The following is a 27,628-nucleotide window of genomic DNA, read 5'->3' as shown; positions in this document are numbered from 1 at the left end:
CTGTCCTGGGGTTTATATCATCAACTCCCCTAGCTCTCAGACCTTCAGACTTGAACTAAAATCAAACCACTGACTTTCCTGAGTCTCCAGCATGCTGACAGCAGGTCATGGGACTTCTCAGCCTTGTAATCATGTGATCCAATTCCTCATAATCTCATTAAATACATATGTTCTATCTCTCTGAAGAATCTTGACTAATACATATGGTCAGTGTTTCTTACAAAAGTTCCCAAAGAAATTTTAGACTTTAAGAGGCTAGGAATGAGGGGGAAATGGGGCAGAAGATGAGCAGGACAAGCATCCTTTTGAGGCACCTGCCTCTGCTGAGAACTTTACAGTCTCTAGGCCAGAAAAGGGTGTTCTCTTCTAGCAAGGGGGTGACATCTGCTTCTGCAGGGTCTAGGAGAATCTGGGGCTCATCCATCCAAATGCCTCCATTTTATGTGTCAGAATCCCACAGTTTTTCTATTAGGACCCTAACTTTAATATAAAACAACTATAAGATTATACATTTCTAGATTTTCAGCATTGTCTGCTCTCTGATTGCAGGTGATAAAAGTGACTTTTATGGCATGTCTTCAAATTAAGTTAGAAAACTATGTAATCTCTGTATATAATCTCTATATTTCCAAAATAACCTTGAAAACAGGCGTTGGTAAACTTTTTTGAAGGGGCCAGAAAACAAATATTTTGGACTGGAGGACATTGCTCTCTTTTGCAATTATTCAACTCTGCTTTGTATTGTGAAAGCACCCATGAAAAATACATAAGCAAATGATTGTGACTTTGTTCCAGTAAAACTTTATTTACAAAAACAGATGGTCAGCCTGAAGGTCATAGCTTGCCAGCCCCTGCTCTGAAGCAACTATCAAAACCCATCCAACTGCACGTTCCTTTCAATTGTTATTTTCCTTATACTATCTAAGTGCCACTGCTGCTGCAGAAACCTGCTCCTCACCCCACACTGCCACCTAATCCCACACAGAGACTCTTTGTCATTGCACAGACACTGCATGCGGGGGCGATCCCATTCCATTCACCACCAGCAAACGGGTTCTACTGCCCTCTGATCAGTGAGCAGCCCCATCTAGAAGATCTCCTGATGCTCATGGTTTTCAACTCAGTTTAGCCCAGAAAGCACAACCTGAGAAAAGGGCTTGTGTGCATGCAGTCCCTGTAGAGGTGGGGAGGGCGAGGGTAAGTAAGTTTAGGAAACAGGAGGGGGTAGCTAGGAAGGAAGAGACACAGGAGGAAGCAAATAAAATGGTGCATTATCCTTCAAGTTAGGATTGTTGTCATCTCCATTTTACATATGAGGAGGCTGAGGTTCAGGGATGATCCATGGCTTCCCTGAAGCCACAAAGTAAGGATGCAGCAGTCACAACGCCAGAATTCAAATGTGGATTACGTGGCTCTCCACCACTAGCTCTCAGGGTATTTAGTGCAGGGAACAGGAAGACCCCCAACCTCTATGCTTAGACATCATGCCACTTTAGAATAGTGTCCAACTCTAATCCTTTCAACAATCTTGTCCAATTATGTATTTAGAGAGTTGTCTAGGCCTTTCCAATCAACATTTCATGAAGATACAAGCCTACCATCAACCAATTACGAGTGTGTCCAGTTCTCAGGGTGATCTGAGAGCCACATGGAACAAGAAAGCTTTCCAGCCAGTGTTTCCAGCAGCAAGCATCCTAATCCAGGCTTAGGAATTTGAAGATACAGTGCTCAAATATCAGTTCTTCTGAGCTACTAACCATTGTAATTGCCCAAGTAGATGGCCAATGAATTGCAATAATTCGTAATTCAGTTTTTGGTTATTAATAAGATTTATTGTATCTTACACAAAAGAGCACTATAAAATGATAAATGTTATAGGATAGAGGCTGAGATATAACCAAATATTGCTCTTGATCTTTAGCAAAAATCACTTTCAAAGGACAATTGATTTTCAGCCTCTGATTAAATCGCTGCTAGTGGGAGTGTAGGGAGGGGACCAGCTCCTATCTCAATCAGCCAATCAATAATTATAAGCCAGGTGGGGAAAAAAAGCAGTCGTGAAATAGTTTAAAATATCTTAATTCTGTGGTCTCAAGTGCCGCCTGCTGACTAAAACTGTCCACTTCCAATTCCAGCACTTATTAAACTGGAGATAATATGTTAATATTAATTTGCTTTAAGTAATAAAATATTCCTAGAATATGGTTCTAAATTCACATGACATTCGGAAGTCACTTATATTTGCAGTATTCAAGAATTACATGAAGTACGCACTCGTTAAGAGTGATTTTAAATTTTATCTTTTGTCACCACCTGGTGGTAGAACATTTTCTCACTTTTTTTTTCATTTTAAGCTTTACGTTGTTGCTAAGGAAAATTTCTAAACCAAGGAAACCAGTTAACTAGTATTGATTGTCAAGTATTAATGTATACTAAACATACTGTATGTACTTAATATCTATTGAATAAATGAATGAGTTTTTAATCTGTTTTAGTGGATTGCAAATGTCCTTAATCTTTTCATTTGAATGACAAGAAGTTCTCAAATGTAATGAATAAAAGCAGTCCACAGTATTATTTTGTCAGAGGCAGTTTTCTTTCTTTAAAGTTTGATCGGATTTTTGTTTATGGTAATACAAACACATAATTAAAAAGCAGTTGATTTTAAAAAGCATTTTATGATGCCCTCAAGAATAAATTCATTTAACATTGTAATATTTTAAAAACATTTTCCATAATACTAAGAGGTAGGAGGATATTTAATTAGAATTTATTAAATAGGATTGAGAAGATGTAAAACTTTTGCAAATTCTTAACTTGAACTATTAAGAATAAAAAAGGAAAGGAAAAAAAAAACACGGAGTTGCACATCATTTGTTGTAGACCATCGCCACCTTGTGTTTGGAGAAAGATGTACTGAAGTCTGAGAATCTTTTAAGGTGGAAATTTTTTATTGCTGGAAAATTCCTATTTATAATTAAAACAAAACTTAACCGGAAACAACATCATTCCGAAATCTGACAACGTAATTACCTCTTACACAATTAGATAGGTTAAAATGTCAAAACAGTTGATTAAAAGTTATGAGTCAGAGTCATTTCTAAGCCCCCAGTTTGACTCTCGCTATGACATCTTGGGAAAACTACTTAACCCTTTTGAGTCTCATTTCTGCATCAGTTACACAAAGGGAGTCGATCTGGCAGATCATACTCCTCTCAGTTCTGCAAGTGCATGATTTGGAGGGAATATCAATTTTGAGTCTAAATGCAAGCTACGATAATTTTTCTGTCTCCAATATTTGCAATACTTCTGGGTATATAACCTGTTTAAACTAGAAGTTTTCTAACTACTTTCTCATTTGTGATCAAATAAAATATCCATTTGTCCAATATTACTTTAGACCATATGTTCCCAAAAGTAGGACTAATACCAAACAGCTTCCCTATTTCTAATCAGTCAATCTTATGGTACTAAACTGTGAATAAAAAGCATTTCCCGGTTATAAAATATGCACATTAGTTGTTTCTCTAGACAATGTTTACATTAAAACAATTCTAATAGCTCATGTATATTACCAGATTTCCTCATTTCATGGCTACTTGTTGTCGTGAAAATTGTGAATAGAATATTGTGCCTATAACATATGAATCAGTGAAACAAATATGAACACATAAGGTGTAAATAGAAATTAATACCTTAATGCTTCTCTCTCACTTTAAAATGCAAACAACTTGTTCTTTTTTTCAGACAGTCCCTCTGTTCATAGAGGACAATAATGTGTTTAATAGGTCAAACTGTTAATTGTCCCAATAATTTTATGTCAAATGTTTTTTGTTCTGTTATCTCTAGAAATAAAAATTGGCTTACATGTGTAAATTAGAACATGTTAAGATTAATGTTTATATAAGCCCATATGTATTCTATAAAAATAAAACCCAAAATATGGGGAGTAGAGATTAGGATAGCATGTGTTATTTCGGGTGCCCATTCAAATCAAGGAGCAAAAATTGGATTATGAAACACTACAAGAACCCAACATTATATGTCACTTTTACTAGTGCCTTGTACAAATTTACTCCTGTGGTCTTGTTTCTACATTCAAATGTTTTTCCAATTCACATTTTGCTTATAAATATACATATATGTCATATGTATATATTTGCATATTACCACAAATGCCTGATGAGTGCTGATCTTTAAAAAAAAGAGAGAAAAAGTAAGTGGATTAAATGTTCTTCTGAGCATAGATGGAGTTTTTCAGCTTAGTAGTTGGCAACTCCAACATCCATGTCTCTGTTGAAGCGATTAAAAAAGAATCATTTCCCAGAACTACAGGTGCACAACAGATTGGAGTCATTATGCAAAAGAACAGAAATCTGGACAGAAACCCAGGGAATAAAAAAGCCATGTTCCCGGCCATCCTTTTGCCTTTAACTCACTGTTTTTTCAACTCTACTTGTATCTGCAACATGAAATGTGAAAAAATTATAATGGATTTGTAGTAACCCATTCAAGATCAGAAATGTATGCTTTAAACAAACCTCCAATAAGAATATCCTGCAGGTAGAAACACACTAAAGGTCAAACTTACGTTAACATATTTTTAAAAGCTAAAGTTTATGTAGAGAAGTTGATAGACTGAAATACATATGTCTTTAAAGATACAGATTTTCTGCTGTTTTTGTCCCTTTTTGCCCCAATTTAAGGGAATCACATCTACCTTCACTCATCTTCATTCAGCCTCTGGGCCACCTCTCCTTGAGATGGAGATTATGAGTGTCCAAAATCTCAATCTCAAATCTCCATCTCAAAGCCACTCTGAGGCTGTAACTGTTGTCACCATATATTATCTTCTGAGCCCTTTTCTAAGCAAGAGGTTTGAAAATGTACGGATGGCTTTGCCTTCATGCTTTTGTGATCCCGCAGTCAATATCTTGAAAGTCTAACATGACTTTCCTCATATGTTCTCTCAAGTGTCTTACCTTTCTTCTGCCTAGAAAGAAGTAAAATGAAATGAAATCATAGAAAATGGATCGTCAAAAAATTACTGTAATAGAAGATAACAATGTTAAAAAAAAAAAAAAAGTCTAAAAACCAAACTGGGAAGTAGGAATGATCAGATGTTTGGGAAAAGACGCTTCAGAAACAGAGAAACAGGAAGGAATAATCCTTCAAAGTCGAATAATAGTTCAAAGTCGAAGAGAAGGAGGTAGGCTGGACAACGCTGGACAATGCAGAAAGGAATCACACACTCATGTGTGCGGATGTCAATGTTGAGTTTGAAGGAGAAATGGAAAAGGGGGAGAGAGCGAAGGCTGCAAAGGAGAGACTCAGTGAAAAGAGGTAGGCAGAAACACTATCAGAATGTTAATCGAGCGCTGTCAAAATATATCTAAGGCCTTGGTTGATTATTCAACGTTCAACGATGAGGGTGATTTTAGGAAACCAAAATTACATTTACGGAACCACCCACTCCTAAATGTGTGGGGACTAGAGGTCGTTACTAAGCCCTTCAGAAGTAAGCTGAGTTGCTTCTCTCTGCCATTCTTGCTCATTTGATTTTTCCTGATTAGTGGAAAGCAATGATTTTTTTTTTTCAAGTAAGCAATCTCGCTAGGAAAAAATAAGTTGGAAAGCATCCGGAAAAGAAAGCTTGGAAGAGGGACGTGTGGGAGAACTAGAAGGGACGCTTCTGGCTGGGGCCGACTGAAGTTGGGAAGATCTGGGGAGGAGCGAGGAAAGGACCCAGATCTACTTGGAGCCAACCAAGAGACCGGACGGGGGTGGGGCGGAAAGGCGGAGACCAGGTCGAGCACTAACGCGGGGGCGCGCGAGTGTGAGGGTTGCGGGTCCGCCCGGGGCTAGGGCGGTCGCTCTCGCCATTGTCCCCGCTGCTTTCCGCCTGTGAAACACGTCCTTCCTCTGGGTCCTTGAGCCCCTCCCACTTTTTGGAGAGAGGAGCCACTCAGTTTTTTTTCCTAAGGACCTGTTGGTGGAAAGGCTCAGCTCTCCTCGCTTTCGTAACGCGGATATAGCCTTTTCCCTTCCTGGTAGGAAGAGGAAGGAGGGGTCCGGGAAGGAAGCCGATTTCCTTCTTTTCCCCCACTGCACGCTTGCTAGCCCCAGCGATCGCTGCTGGCCCCCGGGTAGGAAAGTGGGGTTCCTGGCCGTTTCTGCGACGCTGGCCTAGGGCTTGCAGCTGCTGTTGAGTGAAGGCACGCAGACTGGCGGGAGCCGATCATTTCTAGAATGAAGAAGAGAAAGCGCAATTCCCTCCTTAGGCTCTAGGGAATTGAGCCGCGTCCCAGATCACCCATTCCAGAAATGTGAAACCGGGTCCTCACAAAGTTGTCTCTGGGGAAGAGGTGGCTTGCGGGGTGGGGGTTGGTGGAGGGTGAAAGCATAAGCAAACATATTTTAAAATCCAGATCCTAAGAAGTGTCACCCGGCCCCTCACCCAGGCATGCTTTCTGGGGGAAGCGCAGGGCCAACCAAGCTTTCCCGAGAAAAGTTGGGGCAGAGAGAGCAGGCGGCGGCTAAGGAGCTCCTGGCAGGCTGGGAAGGTGGAGAAGTGGGGTGGTGTATTTTTCTAGAAAGTGTAGCCCTAGCTCATCTCCTAGATTGGGGAAGAGGGAACTGAGGGAGGAGGGAAGGAGACTCAGGGCAGCTCCAGGATAGGGAAATGTTGGAGAACGGACTCCGTTCTCCACCCGAACCCTCCCTCCTGGGAACCGCAGCCCAGCGCGGTAACTGAGTTACCGCAACCGGGCAGTGGGGAGGAAGGGTGGTCCAGGAAACCGGCGAGGGAGAAAAGCGGTGGAAGGGAGAGTCTTCTCCCTGGAGCGGCCCCAGCAGTACAAAGTGCTGGTCACAGCGCCCCTTCCGCCCCTAGATTGACGAGCAGTGGCGTGGAGCCAGCGCTGAGGCTGCCCCCTCCCCCTCCCGAGCCCGCAGCGCGGAGCGCGGTTTAGCACCAACGGAGCCGGGGGCGGTGTCTTTGGGATGGAAAAGGGCCAAAGGGGAGGAGTGGGGTGGGGGGGGGGGTTTCGCTGGTCCACTATAAAAGGACCGCTCGGCTGCCCGGTTCTTGCACTCGCTGGAAAGCGGCTCCGAGCAAGGGGCTATTGCAAAGCCAGGGTGCGCTACGGGACGGAGAGGGGAGAGCCCTGCGCAGAGTGAGCAACACCGCAGCCAAGGCGAAGGCCGAAGAGGGGCGCCAGGCACCAATCTCCGCATTGCCTCAGCCCCAGAGGCGCCCCAGAGCGCTTCTTGTCCCCGCAGAGCCACTCTGCCTGCGCCTGCCTCTCAGTGTCTCCAACTTTGCGCTGGAAGAAAAACTTCCCGCGCGCCAGGCAGAAAGGCAGCGCCTCCTCTTAGTGACTCCGGGAGCTTCGGCTGTAGCCGGCTCTGCGCGCCCTTCCAACGAATAATAGAAATTGTTAATTTTAACAACCCAGAGCAGGCCAGCGAGGCTTTGCTCTCCCGACCCGAACTAAAGCTCCCTCGCTCCGTGCGCTGCTGCGAGCGGTGTCTCCTGGGCTCCAATGCAGCGAGCTGTACCCGAGGGGTTCGGAAGGCGCAAGCTGGGCAGCGACATGGGGAACGCGGAGCGGGCTCCGGGGTCTCGGAGCCTTGGGCCCGTGCCCACGCTGCTGCTGCTCGCCGCGGCGTTACTGGCGGTGTCGGACGCACTCGGGCGCCCCTCGGAGGAGGACGAGGAGCTGGTGGTGCCGGAGCTGGAGCGCGCCCCGGGACACGGGACCACGCGCCTCCGCCTGCATGCCTTTGACCAGCAGCTGGATCTGGAGCTGCGGCCCGACAGCAGCTTTTTGGCGCCAGGCTTCACGCTCCAGAACGTGGGGCGCAAATCCGGGTCCGAGACGCCGCTTCCGGAACCCGACCTGGCGCACTGCTTCTACTCCGGCACGGTGAATGGCGATCCCAGCTCAGCTGCCGCCCTCAGCCTCTGCGAGGGCGTGCGCGGCGCCTTCTACCTGCGGGGCGAGGCGTATTTCATCCAGCCGCTGCCCGCCGCCAGCGAGCGCCTCGCCACCGCCGCCCCAGGGGAGAAGCCGCCGGCACCACTAGAGTTCCACCTCCTGCGGCGGAATCGGCAGGGCGACGGCGGCGGCACGTGCGGGGTCGTGGACGACGAGCCCCGGCCGACTGGGAAAGCGGAGACCGAAGACGAGGACGAAGGGACTGAGGGCGAGGACGAAGGAGCTCAGTGGTTGCCCCAGGACCCGGCACTGCAACGCGTAGGACAACCCGCAGGTAGAAGAATTGCTGTCGTTTGTCTGTCCATTCATCCTCCTCTCCTCACTTTCTCTATCCCACGCGACTTCAGGGTAGACTCCTGCTGGCAGGCAGGAGCATAAGTCCGCGGACAGAACGGAGGCCTGGAGTGGAGGAATGTGGTTTGAGGTTTGGATTGGTGAACTCAGCTAGAAAACATACTTCCATTTGCCCAAATAATGAATAACCAAGAAAAAAAACTGACAAACGATTTTCTGCAAACTAAAGCAAAGCATTTAGGCCGGGGAGGGAGAGTTTGTAACCTGACTCCTTCCACCTTTAGTGAGTTGGAGCTTGTGCGAGTTCTTTCCAGTCTGTGTATTTCTTTTTAACGATTTTGTGTGCGCTTTTTGTGCGGGTTGCAACGTTGCGCCGAGTTTTGTAACCGCCGCCTGTGGGTGCATCCTGCGCTCACTGGAGGGCGGATGTGGAGAGGGCAGAGGAGCAATGGTGACCTAGGAAGGTACCCTGGGCAGCTACGCTAGGATCTCTGTTCTGCAGGCTTCTGTCCCTTTTCCCCCTTATAAGGCTGACCCGGGCGGGCTGAAGGCGGTGGGGCCCCTTCGCAGAACCTGCTTGGGAGGTCTTTCCCGGGCTTGCCCCGCCTCCCAGTTTGCACTCCCTCTCGCGGCCATAATTCTGCTTTCAGGCACTGTTGAAAGTCACTGCCGGTCCTTCCTGCTACGCCTTCTCTCTTGTTGCAGTGCTTATTCTCCAGTTCTTTTTGTTTTATCACTTTGGTGCCTTTTTCCTTCTTTAACTCTCTCAAGTGTCATTTTTTAAAGAATTCTCCCCTTTTCCCCTGCTCCTCTGCTCCTGGGAGCAAAGTGGTCGCAGCCCAGTTCAGGACTTTCCGCAGGGGTTGGGTCTCAGTCCGGAGTGGAAGGCTCTGTTCCAAATAATCAATCACGCCTGCAAGCTGGAACTTATTTCCCTGGGGCAGTGGGAGTGGGGCCATAGGCTGCTGGGCAGAGTGGGTGGTCCTTGTGCCCGGAATTGGCAAGAGCGGAGCACCCCAGGGACCCCTGGAATGAGACAGCAGAGCTGTGCAGTCTGAGATTCCTTAAGGCCCGGCCCCTTGGCAGCAGCCCAGGCCCTACCCGAGGCCTTCCACGTGGAGCCTGATGATCTCATTCAGGATTTGAGCCCTCGCCTGTGAAAGAGTGACTCAGGGCCTCTGCCTGCCACCCCTTGCTCCAAGATTTTACTACAATTGGGTAGGACGATGTGCGAAACTGCCTTGTTCAGACTGCAGGATTTCAAAGAGAACAGAAGAAATCCTGCTCACACACAGAAAGAGCTTGACCATGCAAAGGAGCGCGTGGTCTTTTTATTTAAAGGAGAGGAGAGAACTTTAAAAATAACACTTCGAGTGAAGATATGCAAATATTTTTGTTATTGTTGTTGTGGGTATATTTTTTGCTTTGTTTGCTTTGACTGGTTAGGCTTTCCTAATATATGCTAGGAAGGTAACTATTCTTGGACAGCCTGACCATAAGCAAACTTTCTTTTTTTTCTTTACAGGAACTGGAAGCATCAGAAAGAAGCGATTTGTCTCCAGTCACCGCTATGTGGAAACCATGCTTGTGGCAGACCAGTCGATGGCAGAATTCCACGGCAGTGGTCTAAAGCATTACCTTCTCACGTTGTTTTCGGTGGCAGCCAGATTGTACAAACACCCCAGCATTCGTAATTCAGTTAGCCTGGTGGTGGTGAAGATCTTGGTCATCCACGATGAACAGAAGGGGCCAGAAGTGACCTCCAATGCTGCCCTCACTCTGCGGAACTTTTGCAACTGGCAGAAGCAGCACAACCCACCCAGTGACCGGGATGCAGAGCACTATGACACAGCAATTCTTTTCACCAGACAGGTAAGAGGAAGATGGTACCAGCTGTGAGACTGTCCTCTTAGTAGGTCTACATTGTACCAAAAAGATATATACAAGGCATTTCACCAGTGTTTTTGCAGTTAACCTTTTTTAATTGGCTAGCATGGTTTATCTTACTCATTTCTACTGTAATTTCAATATCTCAAGTTTCACAGTTCCATTTTAAAAGCATTAGGAAAAAAGCTTGATTAAAGTCACATGAAGTCTGCTTATGTCAACAATAATGAATGTAGATGCTCCAAAGCATATGTGAAGGCACACCCTGCCAAAAAAGTTAGATCCCAAGGGTCATGCTCCCCTTATTAATAATGATTTACCTTTGCTTTTTGTAGGACTTGTGTGGGTCCCAGACATGTGATACTCTTGGGATGGCTGATGTTGGAACTGTGTGTGATCCGAGCAGAAGCTGCTCCGTCATAGAAGATGATGGTTTACAAGCAGCCTTCACCACAGCCCATGAATTAGGTAAGTCTGCTTCAAAGCAGGAGTTAAGCCCAATTCAGAAACGTAAACTGGTAAAACAATATAAGAAGGAAAGTCTGTAGGTTATATTGCTATTTTAGGTCCTAGTGCATCTTAGAAACTATTTCAAACATGGTCATTTTTATTAAAGTAAAAAATAAGATAGTAGTAGCTCTGGACATTTGGAAATGTGTATGTTTGTTTACACCCTGTGAAAAGTAGACATGGTCTGCAAAATAGCCGATCTCCTAAATATATTTCTCTAGAAATATTATTTTGGGACAAATGAATGAATCCTTGTTGGGAAAAAAACCTGCTGCGTATCATCCATATTTTATTTATTATTATTATTTTTTTTGAGATGGAGTCTCACTCTGTCTCCCAGGCTGGAGTGGAGTGGCACGATCTCGGCTCACTACAACCTCTGCCTCCTGGGTTCGAGCGATTCTGCTACCTCAGCATGCCCAGTAGCTGGGATTACAGGTGCATGCCACCACACCCGGCTAATTTTTGTATTTTTAGTAGAGACGGGGTTTCGCTATGTTGGCCATGCTGGTCTCGAACTCCTGACCTCAAGTGATCCACCTGCCTTGGCTTCTGGAATTACAGGTGTGAGCCACCGCACCCAGCCATGATCCATATTTTAATGTGAGTTTTGGATTGCTTCCTAGGCCATGTGTTTAACATGCCACATGATGATGCAAAGCAGTGTACCAGCCTTAATGGTGTGAACCAGGATTCCCACATGATGGCATCAATGCTTTCCAACCTGGACCACAGCCAGCCTTGGTCTCCTTGCAGTGCCTACATGATTACATCATTTCTGGATAATGGTCATGGTGAGATGTTCCAGCTACTCTCTCTAGATGGCATCCAACCTTTCATGCATAAAGTTTAGTTAAATGAACTCTTTCCTTTTTGTTCTTTTTATTTTCCCCACGTCAAAATTACTTTTCCTCTGTCAAGATCCTAACTGTTGAGATCTTAATTCCAAATAAAAAATAGTGCTTCTGGTTGAGTAGCTCCCAAAGCCCATTCATTCACATTGTTAGCAGATCAATAACTTCCTGTCATTGTTAATATAGAAGCACCCCATTGAGGATAAGATCTTAATAGTAATCTAAATCTCTTTAGCATTTCTCTCCCCCAGCTTTACAGTTTTCAAATCACTTTGCTGTCTATTTTCTCATATGATAAATATTTTCTGAAATGGGATCTACCCCTTCATGCCCTCACTAACTCTGTATTAATATTGGTTGGCATTTCCTTTGCAGGGGAATGTTTGATGGACAAGCCTCAGAATCCCATACAGCTCCCAGGCGATCTCCCTGGCACCTCATACGATGCCAACCGGCAGTGCCAGTTTACATTTGGGGAGGACTCCAAACACTGCCCTGATGCAGCCAGCACATGCAGCACCTTGTGGTGTACCGGCACCTCTGGCGGGGTGCTGGTGTGCCAAACCAAACACTTCCCATGGGCAGATGGCACCAGCTGTGGAGAAGGGAAATGGTGTATCAACGGCAAGTGTGTGAACAAAACCGACAGAAAGCATTTTGATGTGAGTTTTTCTACTGAAACACATTCAGAATTGAAAAGAACAAAGTGATGATAAAAGATTTGATACCAAGTTAAACATCCCCATCTGTGTCCTCTAGCAGGAATGCGAGATAGCTTATTTTTAGAATTGATTCTTTGTTCCATGTGGTTTTCTTTGGTACCCTAAAAGTTCTCTTTAGAGAATTCTAATGCTGATGATTTGTATCTCCATTTAGACTCCTTTTCATGGAAGCTGGGGGATGTGGGGACCTTGGGGAGACTGTTCAAGAACGTGCGGTGGAGGAGTCCAGTACACGATGAGGGAATGTGACAACCCAGTCCCAAAGAATGGAGGGAAGTACTGTGAAGGCAAACGAGTGCGCTACAGATCCTGTAACCTTGAGGACTGTCCAGACAATAATGGTGAGGAGCAATCAACTGTGATTTTAAGAAACGGGATAAAAAAAAGATGTACCCACAAACAGGTGGCTCAAGATTGGAAACTGATAACGTTATCATATTATTCTCTTTCCAGGAAAAACCTTTAGAGAGGAACAATGTGAGGCACACAACGAGTTTTCAAAAGCTTCCTTTGGGAGTGGGCCTGCGGTGGAATGGATTCCCAAGTACGCTGGCGTCTCACCAAAGGACAGGTGCAAGCTCATCTGCCAAGCCAAAGGCATTGGCTACTTCTTCGTTTTGCAGCCCAAGGTAGTTAGTTTTTACCTTATTTTTACCTAAAAACCAAGGCCTAAGCTTGCTACCTTTTCAAGCAATTTTTGATATACTTTCTTTGCTTTCCATATTAACATATCTTCAATTTCAAATTTGAACTCCTTTTCTTTTACATAAATTGGCAACTGCCTGCTTTGAGTTTAGTGTTTTCAGTTATGAATGAAGCTTAAATCTAACACTTCAGATGCTTGCAATTGCTCGCTATTATTCTTCTATATACAAAGAAAAGCTTTTTGGACAATCAAGTTCTCCTCTGTGGGACAAGGCTTCACGTACAGCTCATAGTTAGATACATTATATGTTCACACAGTAACCAGTAGTTTTGGAAAATAGCTTATGCATGGTCCAAAATACTTGTTACTGGGTAACTAGCAGTAGCAGGTGCAAACAGAATAATTGAAATGGAAGTCTGAGTATTGATAATTTTTATGTTTGAAAACACATATTGAACTGGGAAAAGCATCATTTCTTTTGCTGTTTTGCTAAGGGAATACATCTGGATCTGAGACAGAAAATGGAATTTAATGTGATTGAGATGATCGTGTGTCATTAGCACCATAGGCTATGAAAATATTCCCAAGTTGCAGATTCAATATTCAGCAAGTGATTTATGAAGCACTTACTCTTGCTAGATACTAATTATTCTAGGCTCTGAAGATACAGCAGTAAACAAAGTGACAAAGGGCTCTACTTGCATTGACCTTAGCTGGAGGAGGGATAGGTCAATAGATAAATAATTTTTAAAAATCTCTAATTTCTTCAGATGTCTATACGTAGTACTGAAAAACATGCCAAAGTGAAGGGTAAATGCATGAAATGCGTAATATGTAGAGGGTACTGTTTTTAATTAGCATGGTCAGGAAAGTAGAGAGAAAATGTTTCCACTTATCATTGCAGCATCTCCTTTCTTTGCTTGTATGTAACACTAGATATGTGTCCTTTTTTCAGGTTGTAGATGGTACTCCCTGTAGCCCAGATTCCACCTCTGTCTGTGTGCAAGGACAGTGTGTAAAAGCTGGTTGTGATCGCATCATAGACTCCAAAAAGAAGTTTGATAAATGTGGTGTTTGTGGGGGAAATGGATCTACTTGTAAGAAAATATCAGGATCAGTTACTAGTGCAAAGTAAGTTTTAAAACACCTATTTGCAGACCTTATAATTTAAATGGGCCTTTCAACAGGTCTGGGAAAAAAATATGTCTCATAAAAGATTAATGTGTTTTTAAGCTAAATAATCTAATTAGCCAATGAATCAGAGATTTATGCCTGTTTTTGTCACCTGCAGACCTGGATATCATGATATCATCACAATTCCAACTGGAGCCACCAACATCGAAGTGAAACAGCGGAACCAGAGGGGATCCAGGAACAATGGCAGCTTTCTTGCCATCAAAGCTGCTGATGGCACATATATTCTTAATGGTGACTACACTTTGTCCACCTTAGAGCAAGACATTATGTACAAAGGGGTTGTCTTGAGGTACAGCGGCTCCTCTGCGGCATTGGAAAGAATTCGCAGCTTTAGCCCTCTCAAAGAGCCCTTGACCATCCAGGTTCTTACTGTGGGCAATGCCCTTCGACCTAAAATTAAATACACCTACTTCGTAAAGAAGAAGAAGGAATCTTTCAATGCTATCCCCACTTTCTCAGCATGGGTCATTGAAGAGTGGGGCGAATGTTCTAAGTCATGTGAATTGGGTTGGCAGAGAAGACTGGTAGAATGCCGAGACATTAATGGACAGCCTGCTTCCGAGTGTGCAAAGGAAGTGAAGCCAGCCAGTACCAGACCTTGTGCAGACCATCCCTGCCCCCAGTGGCAGCTGGGGGAGTGGTCATCATGTTCTAAGACCTGTGGGAAGGGTTACAAAAAAAGAAGCTTGAAGTGTCTGTCCCATGATGGAGGGGTGTTATCTCATGAGAGCTGTGATCCTTTAAAGAAACCTAAACATTTCATAGACTTTTGCACAATGGCAGAATGCAGTTAAGTGGTTTAAGTGGTGTTAGCTTTGAGGGCAAGGCAAAGTGAGGAAGGGCTGGTGCAGGGAAAGCAAGAAGGCTGGAGGGATCCAGCGTATCTTGCCGGTAACCAGTGAGGTGTATCAGTAAGGTGGGATTATGGGGGTAGATAGAAAAGGAGTTGAATCATCAGAGTAAACTGCCAGTTGCAAATTTGATAGGATAGTTAGTGAGGATTATTAACCTCTGAGCAGTGATATAGCCTAATAAAGCCCGGGGCATTATTATTATTACTTCTTTTGTTACATCTATTACAAGTTTAAAAAAAAGCAATTGTCAAAAAAAGTTAGAACTATTACAACCCCTGTTTCCTGGTACTTATCAAATACTTTGTATCACGGGGGTTGGGAAATGAAAAGTAGGAGAAAGGTGAGATTTTACTAAGACCTGTTTTACTTTACCTCACTAACAACGGGGGGAGAAAGGAGTACAAATAGGATCTTTGACCAGCACTGTTTATGGCTGCTATGGTTTCAGAGAATGTTTATACATTATTTCTACCAAGAATTAAAACTTCAGATTGTTCAACATGAGAGAGGCTCAGCAACGTGACATGACTCAAATGGCTTCCTCTTTCCTTTTTTGGACCATCTCAGTCTTTATTTGTGTAATTCATTTTGAGGAAAAAACAACTCCATGTATTCATTCAAGTGCATTAAAGTCTACAATGGAAAAAAAAGGCAGTGAAGCATTAGGTGCTGATAAAAACTAGAGGAGACACAATGAGCTTAGTACCTGCAACTTCCTTTCTTTCCTACCATGGAACCCTGCTTTGGGAATATGGATGTAAAGAAATAACTTGTGTCTCATGAAAATCAGTACAATCACACAAGGAGGATGAAATGCCGGAACAAAAATGAGGTGTGTAGGACAGGGTCCCACAGGTTTGGGGACATTAAGATCACTTGTCTTGTGGTGGGGAAGCTGCTGAGGGGTAGCAGGTCCATCTCCGGCAGCTGGTCCAACAGTCGTATCCTGGTGAATGTCTGTTCAGCTCTTCTGTGAGAATATGATTTTTTCCATATGTATATAGTAAAATATGTTACTATAAATTACATGTACTTTATAAGTATTGGTTTGGGTGTTCCTTCCAAGAAGGACTATAGTTAGTAATAAATGCCTGTAATAACATATTTATTTTTATACATTTATTTCTAATGAAAAAAACTTTTAAATTATCTCGCTTTTGTGAAAGTGCATATAAAATAGAGTATTTATACAATATATGTTACTAGAAATAAAAGAACACTTTTGGAATATGTGTGTCTGTTTTTTGAAGTGGGAATTAATTCCTGGGAAGCAAACCTGAGGCACAAATATTGAATCTGAAGACCGAATTATCTTCTTAAATTATTTGGCAATAAGATTTTGTTCGAGAGGAAGGTGAAGCAAGATGGCCGAACAGAAGATGTTTTTCTAGTGAAATATATTTCTTGTATCCTTGGTATATCTGATTGCTAAAAAGAAAGAAATTTATGATGTCATTTGTTACGAATGTATCTAATAACATACACCAGTGGTTGGCAAACTTCTTTTTTAAAAAGCCAAATGGTAAATAGTCGCAACTTTGTCAATCCCGTCAATAACTATCCTGTCAATACCATCTAGGTCACAACTGCTCAACTGTGCTGTTGTAGCACAAAAGTAGCCATAAAGAAGGAGTAAGTGAATGGACATGGCTGTGTTCTAATCAAACTATTTGCAAAAACAAATAATAGGTCAGATTTCTTCTGTAGATTCAGTTTGCCAACCCTGGTATATACCATAAATTAAATGGAAAGAGCTTTCGGTTCTGGATGCTTTTTGAATTTGTATCTGTTCCTCAATTATATCCCATAAGTAAAAATATGTGAAAGTATTTAGCTATTAAGTAGAAAACAATGACTCATAAATTACATTTAGGTTAGACATACATAGTGAGTTAAACCCTCTAAATGCTTCACTTGCTCATCAGGAATACCTGAGGGGTTTTGGAGAAAACTTGGAAAGCCCACAGCTTTCTGCGTAGTCTTTTTGTAAATCACTGTCTTTTAAATACTAAGTGGTATATCAATAACTAAAAGTTCAGATTCCTTCCAAAGTAACTACACTTCTCCCAGGAAATAGTATTTACTAGAAGACTCAGATTATGTGGTTAACCACAGACATTTTGAACTCTACGTTTTTCTCCTTTTCCTTGAAAGGAGGAGTTTGCGCCCTCTTCTGTTGCAGTTTGATAAAGACACACCCAAGACTGGGAAGAAAAAGAGGTTTAATGGACTCACAGTTCCACATGGCTAGGGAGGCCTCGCAATCATGGTGGAAGGCAAGATGGAGCAAGTCATGTCTTGCATGGATGGCGGCTGGCAAAGAGAGAGAGCCTGTGCAGGGGAACTCCTCTTTATAAAGCCATCAGATCTCATGAGACTTATTCACTATCACAACAACAGCACAGAAAAGATCCACCCCCATGATTCAGTTACCTCCCACTGGATCCCACAACACATAGGAATTATGGGAAGTACAATTCAAGATGAGATTTGGTGGGGATGCAGCCAAACCATATCACAGGTATTACAATATAGCATGCTAGTTTTTACGTATAGATAATAATTTCTAACTTACTCTCAGTTATTCAAAGTGTTCTTCCCCTGAGCAATTAAACATATCATTCTCAGCAGTCAGGTGTACAGGTGCTGAGAATCAAATTAATTTCTGGGTTTTTTTTTTCTTACCTACTAGACTAAAGGACTGAAAGTTAAAGTCATCTTCTCACATTGTGGGAACTAGTCTTAGTTCTCCAGAACTCATTTAAACACAGAATTTAACCATTCAATTCAGTGGCCTAACTTGCCACTTGCAACAACAACCTCTCACAATAGATTATTTGTCTACATTAGTGCAGTACAAATCCCCGCAGTAAGTGATATGGAGGATACACATGAGAAATAACCTGACCCTCATTAACTATACATGCCATTTGAGAAAATGAGATACATAAATCTAAAATGATAGCTCATCAGATTAAAAAGTCACTTTTGGATCTTGCCTCATTCACCAGAATTCTTTTCTTTTTAATAGCTTAGATTGATTTGATGTAAGTAACGACACTAAACTTCAGGACGCTAGCAGACAAAATCAGCCAAAAAAATTCCTATCATCCTCTCAGATCAAGGCAATGTCAGACAGCTTTCTGGTGTTGCCACATTGTGTTTCAGCCCTCTGCTGGTGAAATATTTTTTTCATCAGTAGGCTGAGTAGTTTAAGATACTCTATGTTGGCAGCAAATTGAGATTAGTTCAAAATACACATCCTGGTTTTATAAGCTTGATTAACCGCTTGCTTGAAAGAAGGAGAGATTTTTGTGCTCTCTCCTGTTACAGGTATAAATGATGAGCTGCGCCTCTGCTGAAAGAAACTTTCTACAGTGGAAAGATCAGGGACTCAAGTCCTGCAGTCTGGTTTCCTTTGTCCCATGGGATGCTCCTTTAATGTGATGCACTCCCACACCCCTAAGAGTAGCAGTCTCTGAGGGCCAGACTGCTGTGAATGCTGCTGTTCCTCTGGGTCTCGTCCCCAGTGAGGTTTCCATACTCCATGCTCGTGCTGGTGAATGTCTGCAAGGGATCCAGTGATGTGATCTGTCTGGTCCCCCAGCAGTGGGTATCAGTACCAGCTCAGTTGTGGGTGGGAAGGGAGTGACGTAGACCCCGTGAGATTTCCGTGGTTATAAATAGCCTTAGTGTGTTGGCCTTCTCAAATACAGCTGCGGTGGTCATGTACTGAGCACGTGGACAGACGCAAGATCTACTGGCTAGCCAGGGTGATGTAGGCAATGGTGATCGTTGAGGTTGTGCAAAAGTTTTCTCCTTCCTAGGCACTGTGTTATTGTGCCTGCAGATGTTGTAATGGGCTGTGCCACTTGGCCTCCAGCCAGGAGGTGGCACTTGCAAAAGAACGCCAACTGTGTTGGTAGTTTTGGGATTCGTGCTTGCCTTATGTTACCATGGGTAGGGGAGTTGGGGGGAAGGGAGGGGCGTACTCTGGTATTTCAGGCAATGTGCAGGGACATGGAGCTCCCGGGAGTCTCTGTCCATTGTGTTACACTACCAGGGCAGATGAAGGGGCAAAGCCAGGTGGGGACTGGGTCAGGCAAGTTTGCTGTTTGGCTCCCACTTGTGAGTACAAGCAGCAGCCCCAATGGTGATCAGAGGGCAATTCCCTGCCTGCTGGGGTAATATTACAGGCAGGAGTGTAGCTGCCTCTGCTGTACAAATGAATCCACGTGGGGAGTCGGGGGTAGCAGGTGGCAGTAAGCCCCACTCAGCCCCCGCACACTCGGCAAGGCAGGTCTCGCATCCACAGTGTTCTACTAGCAGCAGCTAGCTGGGTTCCAGACAGCCAGCACTCAGAATTCCAAACTGCCCCAGGCCAGAAGCATTCTGGGCTGAGACAGAAACTCCGGCTTTCAGGCCACACCTCTTCTGGTCCTCCAGCACAGGGTGAGCACCCAGCTTCTGTGCCTGTGGCTACGGCACACTTCCCACTTGACTCTCAATTCTGGCCAATGGGGTTCATTCCCACTCAAAATTATACCGCACATCTGTTGGGAGCATCTCTCATCCCATGACCATTAACTCGATTAGCTGGCAGGCTTCTGCGAGGTCCTCCGTGAGGTAGGATCAGGCATGATTTCTTTCCGTCCCCACTGGATTCTGGGAGTGAACACAAAGCAGATCCAGACGCCATTCCTCATATACTCCCCACCGCTCAGTAAGTCAGCTCCAGCGCTGGATAGGGTGAAGGCCTCCCGTGTTTGTTTCATTTGTCTTCTAGAAGAATCCGCTACAGATCTTAATGAAAGAGGAATAATATACAGCAGCCATAATTTTCTAACCTCATTGATTTCCCAAAAGAAAATAAAACTTATTAAGATTGTGTGTGCTGGCACTATCAAGGAAATTAAGCAAAGATATCATAGTAGAGAAGTGTAGTCTGTTCTGCCATGCACCTATTTCTGTGACATGGGTGAACTCATATGACATTGGCAGAAAGGGAATGATGTCATTAAAGATGGAAGATATTTTGGTTCATCTACATGTTTTCTCAACAAAGTAAATTATGTTTTCTCATTGGAACAGCAGAACATAAAATATAGTAACTCATGAACACAGCAAGTCACAGGAATTCAGAAACATACGCAATGCCCACTCACCCCACTTGTCTCCATCTGGTCACAAACAGTCTTGGAAGTTCCTTACATGGCCTTTGTTCAATGTGTTCTTGTCTCTATAATTCAGAAAATTGAATTTTTCTTTACAGCCCCTCCTAGCAGCCATATTGCCTTTAGGTAAGGGTAGGTTTCTAAAAGTACAGTTATTTGTTTGAAATTTAGCATGTTTTGTTAGCTAGGGTAGTTTCTTTTTATTTAGGATTACTATTGTTTTATGTTCTGCTGCTTTTAAGAGAAGTACAAAACAATTACTTATTGGGGTGTGGAAGAGGTAAGGAGTTAAATTTTATGAAGAATAATACAGAAAGTTTTCTTAAATAAGGAGATATTTGAATAAAAACCAGAGAGATGGAAGGCGATAGCTCTCAGAGGGATATTATAATACAGGGGTGGCCACCACAGGTGGGAGTACGCTTCGCTTCTTGGAGAGGACAGCAAGAGGCCAATGTGGCTGGAGCAATGAGGATAGGAGGTTGGTGGAGGGCAGAGAGCATGTTCCACTACAGTAGGCAGTATGTTTGCATTTTGCTCAGAGTAAGATGGGGAGCTAGCGAAAGGAGCTGAGCACAGGAGAGACATGCTTACCTAACATTTTAATTGGAGGCCATTGTAGAAGAGGACCCAATAGAAGACCATTGCCATAATTGCAATAAATGGCAATGGTGGGCTGAGCTATGGTGATAGCTATAGAGGTAATAAAAGAGGTCAACTTCTACAGCTCAAGACAGTAAGATGTGCAGATTTGTAGATGTGAAGGGAAAAGAAAAAACCATCATGGATGACTCCAAAGATTTGTATTGTTCTTCTGTTTTTTTGTTTTGAGTGGGGAGATATTTTGTGCAACATATATATGTACTGTGTTCTACCTAGGGATCAACAGAAATTAAAATACAAGATTTCTAGTATTATTGAAACCAGTTACACATATAGCAAAGTATAAATAATTGCAGAGAATATGGTTTCAAAATGATCTGGAAATGTAAAGACAGTTGTTTAAAAAGCGGATCTATAATGTGAAATATTTTAATAAAAATAATTCAAGTACAAAACCATATGTCATATTTACAAAATTATAAAAGAATTTGCTCAAATTATATTGGTAGTTAACAAAGAATATAATTTTATTCTTGAGTTTGGTAATTAGATAACAATAGATAAATGATATTTCTTGAAAACAAACACACACAAAAGTCTTTTCATGGAAAGAGAACTCACATGAAACCTGTAAAGTAAAGAATGGAAAGCAAAGTAAAAACACAAAATAAGATGATGGAATTCTGATTACATTATTATGGAAACACATTGTTTAAACTTTTCTATTAAAAGACAAATATCTTCAGGATGTGCTTAAAAATAAAATCCAAGGACATGATAAGTAAAAGGAAACTATCTAAATCAAAACGACATTTTTTTCAAAGAAGTGCAAAGATTTATTAGGCAAACACAGAGAAAATAGGAACAGAATTGATTTCAGCCAAATTATTTTTAAGATGGAAACACAAAAAATAAAATAAAGAATAATATTTTTGTGAATTAAAAGTACAAGTCACAATAAAATATGTGTCCCAGATAATAAAACATCTATCTATAAATTTAAAACTTTTTTAAAAAATTACAAAGGATAATCAATGGGAAAGCACTATTCTGTTTATTTTTAACATCTCTCTCTAGCTAAGGACAGATCAAATATGTAAGAAAAAAAAGCTAACCTTTACAAAAACATAAAAAGAAGACTTAAATAAAGCAAAAGACATACAAATTTCTTTGAGATTGACTCCAAATCATAACCTGTTTATTTTGTCCTAAAATAATGAGTAGATTTAATGAAATTTCAAGTGTTGGCTAATGACTCATAAATTTTTGGAACTTGATAACATGTTTCTGAAGTTCATCTGAAGAAATAAATTTGATAATGAAAAACAGAAACATAACTGAAAAACATGGTATAATACAAGAGACTTGTTTGACTTGATTTGTAAATTCACCCTAAACTTGCGATTAGAAAACAAAATGGTAGTTGTAGAATTATTGATAAACATAACATTGGATGAAAAAAGTAGCCCAGAAACAAATCTTAGTAACTTTAACCACAAATTATTACTAGATGATAGTTAGAAACATAAATCTGTGAGCAGAAAAGGACCATTCGAAACATAGCCCTGAAAAATATTTGGAAAAAATAAGTAAATTCAGAGGCTTCTTTTGGACTATTCATCAGCTTAAATTCTAGATACATAAATAGTTAAAGCATTTAAACGAAAACTGTAATAGTCAAGGTTCTCCAAAGAAACAGAACCAATATGATATCTATATCTATAATTATCAATTTATATTGATTTCTATCTCTCTACCTAACTATATAGATTTATCTATGTCTATCTATATAGCTATAGAAGTTATAAAAGAGGTCAAATTCTACAGCTCAAGACAATGAGATTTGCAGATGAATGTGATATGAAAGGAAAAGAAAAAACTATCCTAGATGACTCTAAAGATTTGCATAGTTCTTCTGGGTTTTTTGTTTGTTTGTTTTTGTTTGGGTGGGAATATATCTGTCTTATAATAAATTTTGTAGTAAATCTCTATCTATCTATCTATCTATCTATCTATCTATCTATCTATCTAGATCTATCTATATCTCTCTGTCTATCCTTAATCACACGATTAAGGAGGCTGAGAAATTACAAGAACTGTAGTCGGTGAGCTGGAGTCCCAGAAGACTAGGCTAATCAAACATCTATATTTGATGGATGGCATCTGTGAATGGTATTCACAAGAAGCAATCTCTTAAAAAACCAAAAGAAGAGCTGATGGTATAGTTCTGTCTAAGTCTGATACCGGAAGAAGATCCATGTCCCAGCTCAAAGGCAATTGGGCAGAGAGAGAAAATCCTCCCTTACTCAGTTTTTGTGTTCTATTCAGATCCTCAACAAATCAGATGAGACCCATCCACACTGGGGAAGCCAACCCACTTTACTGAGTCTACCAATTCAAAAGTTATTCTCATGCAAATGCACCCTGACACAAACAGCCAGAAAAATGTTTAACCAAATATCTAGGTACTCCAGGGCCCAGTCAAGTTGACACAGAAAGCCCACCATCACAAAAACCTTAAGAAGTATTAGTAAATATAAGGATATATTTGTCTGCTCCCTGGATGGGAGAGTATATGTGAACACAGAAACAATGAATGTGATTACACAGCCAAGACACAAACACACACATATATACACAATACACACACACAGATAAATGGAACGATTTGATTGACTTAAACGCTCTATACCTCCATGTTTCAAGAGAATTCTTTAAAAAATATGAAAAAAGTATTTCATTAAATACAAAAGGTATGGGGTTGTGATCCGTTATGTAGAAAAAATCCATATAAATAGATAAAAATAAGTACTTAAGACATCGTCAAAGGACCTGAACAGACAATTGAAAAAAAATCTACATGTACATAAAGTTCAGAAAAAAATGCTCAGACTACTAGAAATCACAGTGCATGTTTTTAAACAAGATTAAAATTCAGGTTCCAAATAGGCAAAGTTTAAAAATAATGTTAGTAAAAATTACAATAATATTAAAAATTGGTATGATTGTGTGAAAGCCCCCCTCAAATCCTGCTGGTGCAGATGTAAGTCACAACACTCTTTCTTGAAGTTGTAATCATAATTTTCAACCTCAAAGATCATATATTTAAAGTTAAATTCAACCCGTAGTTCCAGCTTAACAGATCTGTTTCCTCCACACTTCTCTTCTGAGTATGCTGCAAAAGCAGAGAGCTAGAAGTTACTTCTCCCCACTTCTATTCTACACGTGGCCCATAGGCAGGTTCTGCTACTGCATCAAAGTCTTTTCACCCTCTCTATGCCTCTGCCTCCTCATCACCACCACCCTAGTCCCAGCTGCCATCTCTCCCACCACTAGGCTTGCATCTGCCTCTTAAGGGGAAGGCTGCATTCCTTTACAGTGCTCCCTCCAATACATACAACCAGAATGTTCTTTGTTTCATTTTTGGTAGTACAAATGAATGTCATTTTTTAAAAAATATAAATATAAGGGGTGCTAGTGCAGTTTTGTTACATGGATATATTGCATAGTGATGAAGTCTGGGCTTTTAGTGTAACCATCACCCTAAGAATGAATGTCATTCTTTTGTTCAAACCCTTCTCTGACTATGTAGAGGATACAGCCAAAATCTGCAGACAGATTACCAGACTTGTAGGATCTGGCCCAACTGTTCCTCTTCATCCAGAAGGTCTCTTCCTCCCCTCTGGCTTTCTTTGAGGTTTCTCCCAAACTTGTTTCAAGACTTTCTTGCTGGCCATTGATTTCACCTCCTGCTTCCAAATGGCCATTTAATTAATCCCTAATCATTCTTTAGATCTTGAAGTCAATGTCACTTTATCTTAAATCCCCCCCAGGCTAGATTGCACTCTCATAGTACTCTATGCATTCTCCATTGTCACTTTTCATATAAACTATATTCTCTTCTAGCTCTGGGTCTGTTTTGCTCATCATTCCCCAAACTCCCAAAACTATGCCTGTGAGATATGATTTTTATTTAATAAGTAACCCTCAAAAAACTCAAATTATTGGATATAGATATTTCTACTCCTAGGAATCTACGCTAAATAATCTGAAGATTTCACAAAGATTTGTATATGAATGTTACATAATTCTGAATGTAGCCAGCAAAGAGGTATACTGTATTTATTGACATAAGAAAAGTTGAATCTCAGATAGTAATAATGGTAATCAACACTCTTTTTTTTTTTTTTTTTTTAATTGAGATGGAGTCTCACTCTGTCACCCAGGCTGGAGTGAAGTGATACGATCTCGGCTCACTGCAACCTCTGCCTCCAGGGTTCCAGGGATTCTCCTGGGAATAGCTGGGATTACAGGCATGCACCACCATGCCCAGCTCATTTTTCTATTTTTAGTAGAGATGGGGTTTTACCATATTGGCCAATCTGGTCTTGAATCCTGACCTCAAGTCATCTACCAGCCTCGGCCTCCCAGAGTGCTGGGATTACACGTGTGAGTCACCATGCCCAGCTGATAATCAACATTCTTTGAAATTTACAATGTGTTTTATATAAATTAACTCACTTAATCCTAAAAAAGCTTCATTATTATAATTTCTATCTTATAGATAAGGAAAGAGGCAAAGGGAGGTTGAACTGCTTGGTCTAAGTAGGGCAGTTAGCAAGAGGTAGAGCATGGTTCATTTGTCTCTGTGGTTTGGATATGGTTTGTTTGTCCACACCAAATCTCATGTTAAAATTTAATCCCCAGTGTGGCTGCGGTGGGAGGTAGGGCCTAGTGGGGGGTGTTTGGATCAGGGAGCCAGAATGCTCTCGAATGTCTGGATGCCATCTAACCATACTGAATGAGTTCTCACTCTGTAGGGATGGCATTTGTTCTCTTGGGAATGGATTAGTTCCCTCCAGAGTGGGTTGCTGTAAAGCTCGGACAGACATCCCTCATCCCCTGGCTTTGGTTTCCCTTCACACTTGCCTACTTCCGCTTATGCCTTCTCTTCCATATTTTGACGCAGCATGAAAGCCCTCACCAGAAGCCAAGCGCATGTCAGTGCCCTGCTTCTTGCACAGCCTGCAGAACCGCAAGCCAAATAAATGTTTCTTTATAAGCTGCCCATGCTCACATATTCTGTTACAACAACAGTAAATGGACCAAGACAAGAACCCAACCTCAAGAGCATATGCCTTCTATACTCTTAAGTATGAAGCCATGTTGTGCTGCCATGTTGTGTACACACACATGCACAACAATACGTATATACAAAAGTAACCTAACTGGCTATTTTTGTTTTCTTTTTTGTACCTTTATGAATTTTCCGTGTTTTCTTCAAAAAAACCACACTATATCATTTTTATAATCATCAAAAAATGTGGTTTTTTAAAAGGTGGGAAAACCCTAATTAGTGTGGTTTTCCTTAAGTGTGAAGACTTTCTCACCAGTGGTTTAAAGACACTGTAAATAGTTTCTGTTGTTATTTAAATTGTTCCCAAAACAGGTAGTTTTCAAAAAGCTGAAGCATTTTTATAGTATGATATAATAAAAGAAAGTTAGTTATATTGGTATTTAGATGAGGATGGCTTTTCCAAGCGTGAAGGTAGACAATTTCAAGATAGATGAATTGGTCAGTTGATTACTAAGAGATTTCATATCTTAACTTCAGTATATAAATTATTTTACAAAGAGACGTATACTATATATAACTAAAAGTAGAAAAATTTAATTTCAAATTCAAACCCGTTTGAGTTTCCTACAATTTTACATTTTTTCATCTCTCTGCCCCTGTTCACTAGTGAAGAAGATGAATGAATGGGAAAACTCTAAGAATTTCATGTTAGTAACAGTTTAAATTTTTTTAAAGTATACCCTACAACTAGGGGAGATCTGGGAGAATCAAACTCATGGATCCCTAGCAGGCGTCAAATCCACATAAATTGAGTATTCCTTTGTGTGTCATATTGTGATATTAAGTCCTTTCACATTAAGTCCTTTCGTTCTGAAGCAATGTAGAGTGCAACAGTAGCCAAACGTGAGAATTGAGGAAAGGGCTGGGCTCAAGCCCCACAACAATAGTCCTATGTATTCAAGACTATCTGTGGAACAAAGGAATCCACCAAAAGCTAAGGGTGAAAGAATAAACTACGATTTTAATTGTAGGCATACATATAAAGAGTAAAGCCAAGATGAGATGATGATAGTCCTCTTTATGACAGAAGTTCTGTAGAAATAACTTTCAAAATCTCTTCAATTATCCTTTTCAACTCTCTTCATTTTTCTTATGGAAACTGGTATGGTTTGGCTCTGTGTTCCCACCCAACTATCTTGTTGAATTGTAATCCTCCAGTGTTGGAGGTGGGGCCTGGTGGGAGGTGATTGGATAATGCGGGTCGTTTCTTTTTCTTTTCTTTTCTTTTTTTTTTTCAGACAGAGTCTCACTCTGTCTCCCAGGCTGGAGTGCAGTGGCACGATCTTGGCTCACTGCAACCTCCGCCTCCCGGGTTCATGCCATTCTCCTGCCTCAGCCTCCCGAGTAGCTGGGACTACAGGTGCCTGCCACCATACCCAGCTAATTTTTTTTTTTGTATTTTTAGTAGAGACAGGGTTTCACTGTGTTAGCCAGGGTGGTCTCGATCTCCTGGCCTCGTGATCCACCCGCCTGGTCCTCCCAAAGTGCTGGGATTACAGGCGTGAGCCACCGCGCCCGGACGATGGTGGGGTTTCTAATGGTTTAACACCATTGCTCTAGTGCTGTCTCATGATAAGAGTTCTCACGATATCCGGTTGTTTAAAAGTGTGTAGCACCTCTCCTTTCGCTCTCTCTTCCGCCTGCTCCAGCCATATAGGACAGGCCAGCTTTCCCTCCACCTTCCATTAGGATTCTTGAGACTTCCCTAACGGTGCTTCCTATACAGCCTGTGGAATTGCCAGTCAATTAA

General features: G+C 41.8%; 1 protein-coding gene across 1 annotated transcript; it reads left to right on the top strand.

Moving 5' to 3' along the window:
• The first annotated feature begins 7,092 nt into the window (after positions 1 to 7,092).
• Positions 7,093 to 16,192, top strand: ADAMTS1 (ADAM metallopeptidase with thrombospondin type 1 motif 1). The gene is made up of 9 exons (XM_003263810.3): positions 7,093 to 8,274; positions 9,820 to 10,166; positions 10,517 to 10,649; positions 11,318 to 11,485; positions 11,921 to 12,207; positions 12,422 to 12,608; positions 12,721 to 12,896; positions 13,869 to 14,044; positions 14,205 to 16,192. The coding sequence occupies exons 1-9, from the start codon at positions 7,545 to 7,547 to the stop codon at positions 14,902 to 14,904; spliced, it is 2,904 nt and encodes a 967-aa protein (XP_003263858.1). The 5' UTR covers positions 7,093 to 7,544; the 3' UTR covers positions 14,905 to 16,192.
• The last annotated feature ends 11,436 nt before the right edge of the window (positions 16,193 to 27,628 follow it).

Source organism: Nomascus leucogenys, chromosome 25 (genome assembly GCF_006542625.1).
Source record: "Nomascus leucogenys isolate Asia chromosome 25, Asia_NLE_v1, whole genome shotgun sequence".
Taxonomy (NCBI): domain Eukaryota; kingdom Metazoa; phylum Chordata; class Mammalia; order Primates; family Hylobatidae; genus Nomascus; species Nomascus leucogenys.
Note: the sequence above shows the minus strand (reverse complement) of the source record. Positions and strands in the feature narration are given on the sequence as shown.

Bases quoted from the DNA above. Each gene is read 5' to 3' on its own strand.
- ADAMTS1 (XM_003263810.3), top strand. From the start codon at position 7,545: ATGCAGCGAGCTGTACCCGAGGGGTTCGGAAGGCGCAAGCTGGGCAGC. The intron at 10,650-11,317 runs GTAAGTCTGCTT...ATTGCTTCCTAG, and splicing joins CACCACAGCCCATGAATTAG to GCCATGTGTTTAACATGCCA. The intron at 12,897-13,868 runs GTAGTTAGTTTT...TCCTTTTTTCAG, and splicing joins TCTTCGTTTTGCAGCCCAAG to GTTGTAGATGGTACTCCCTG.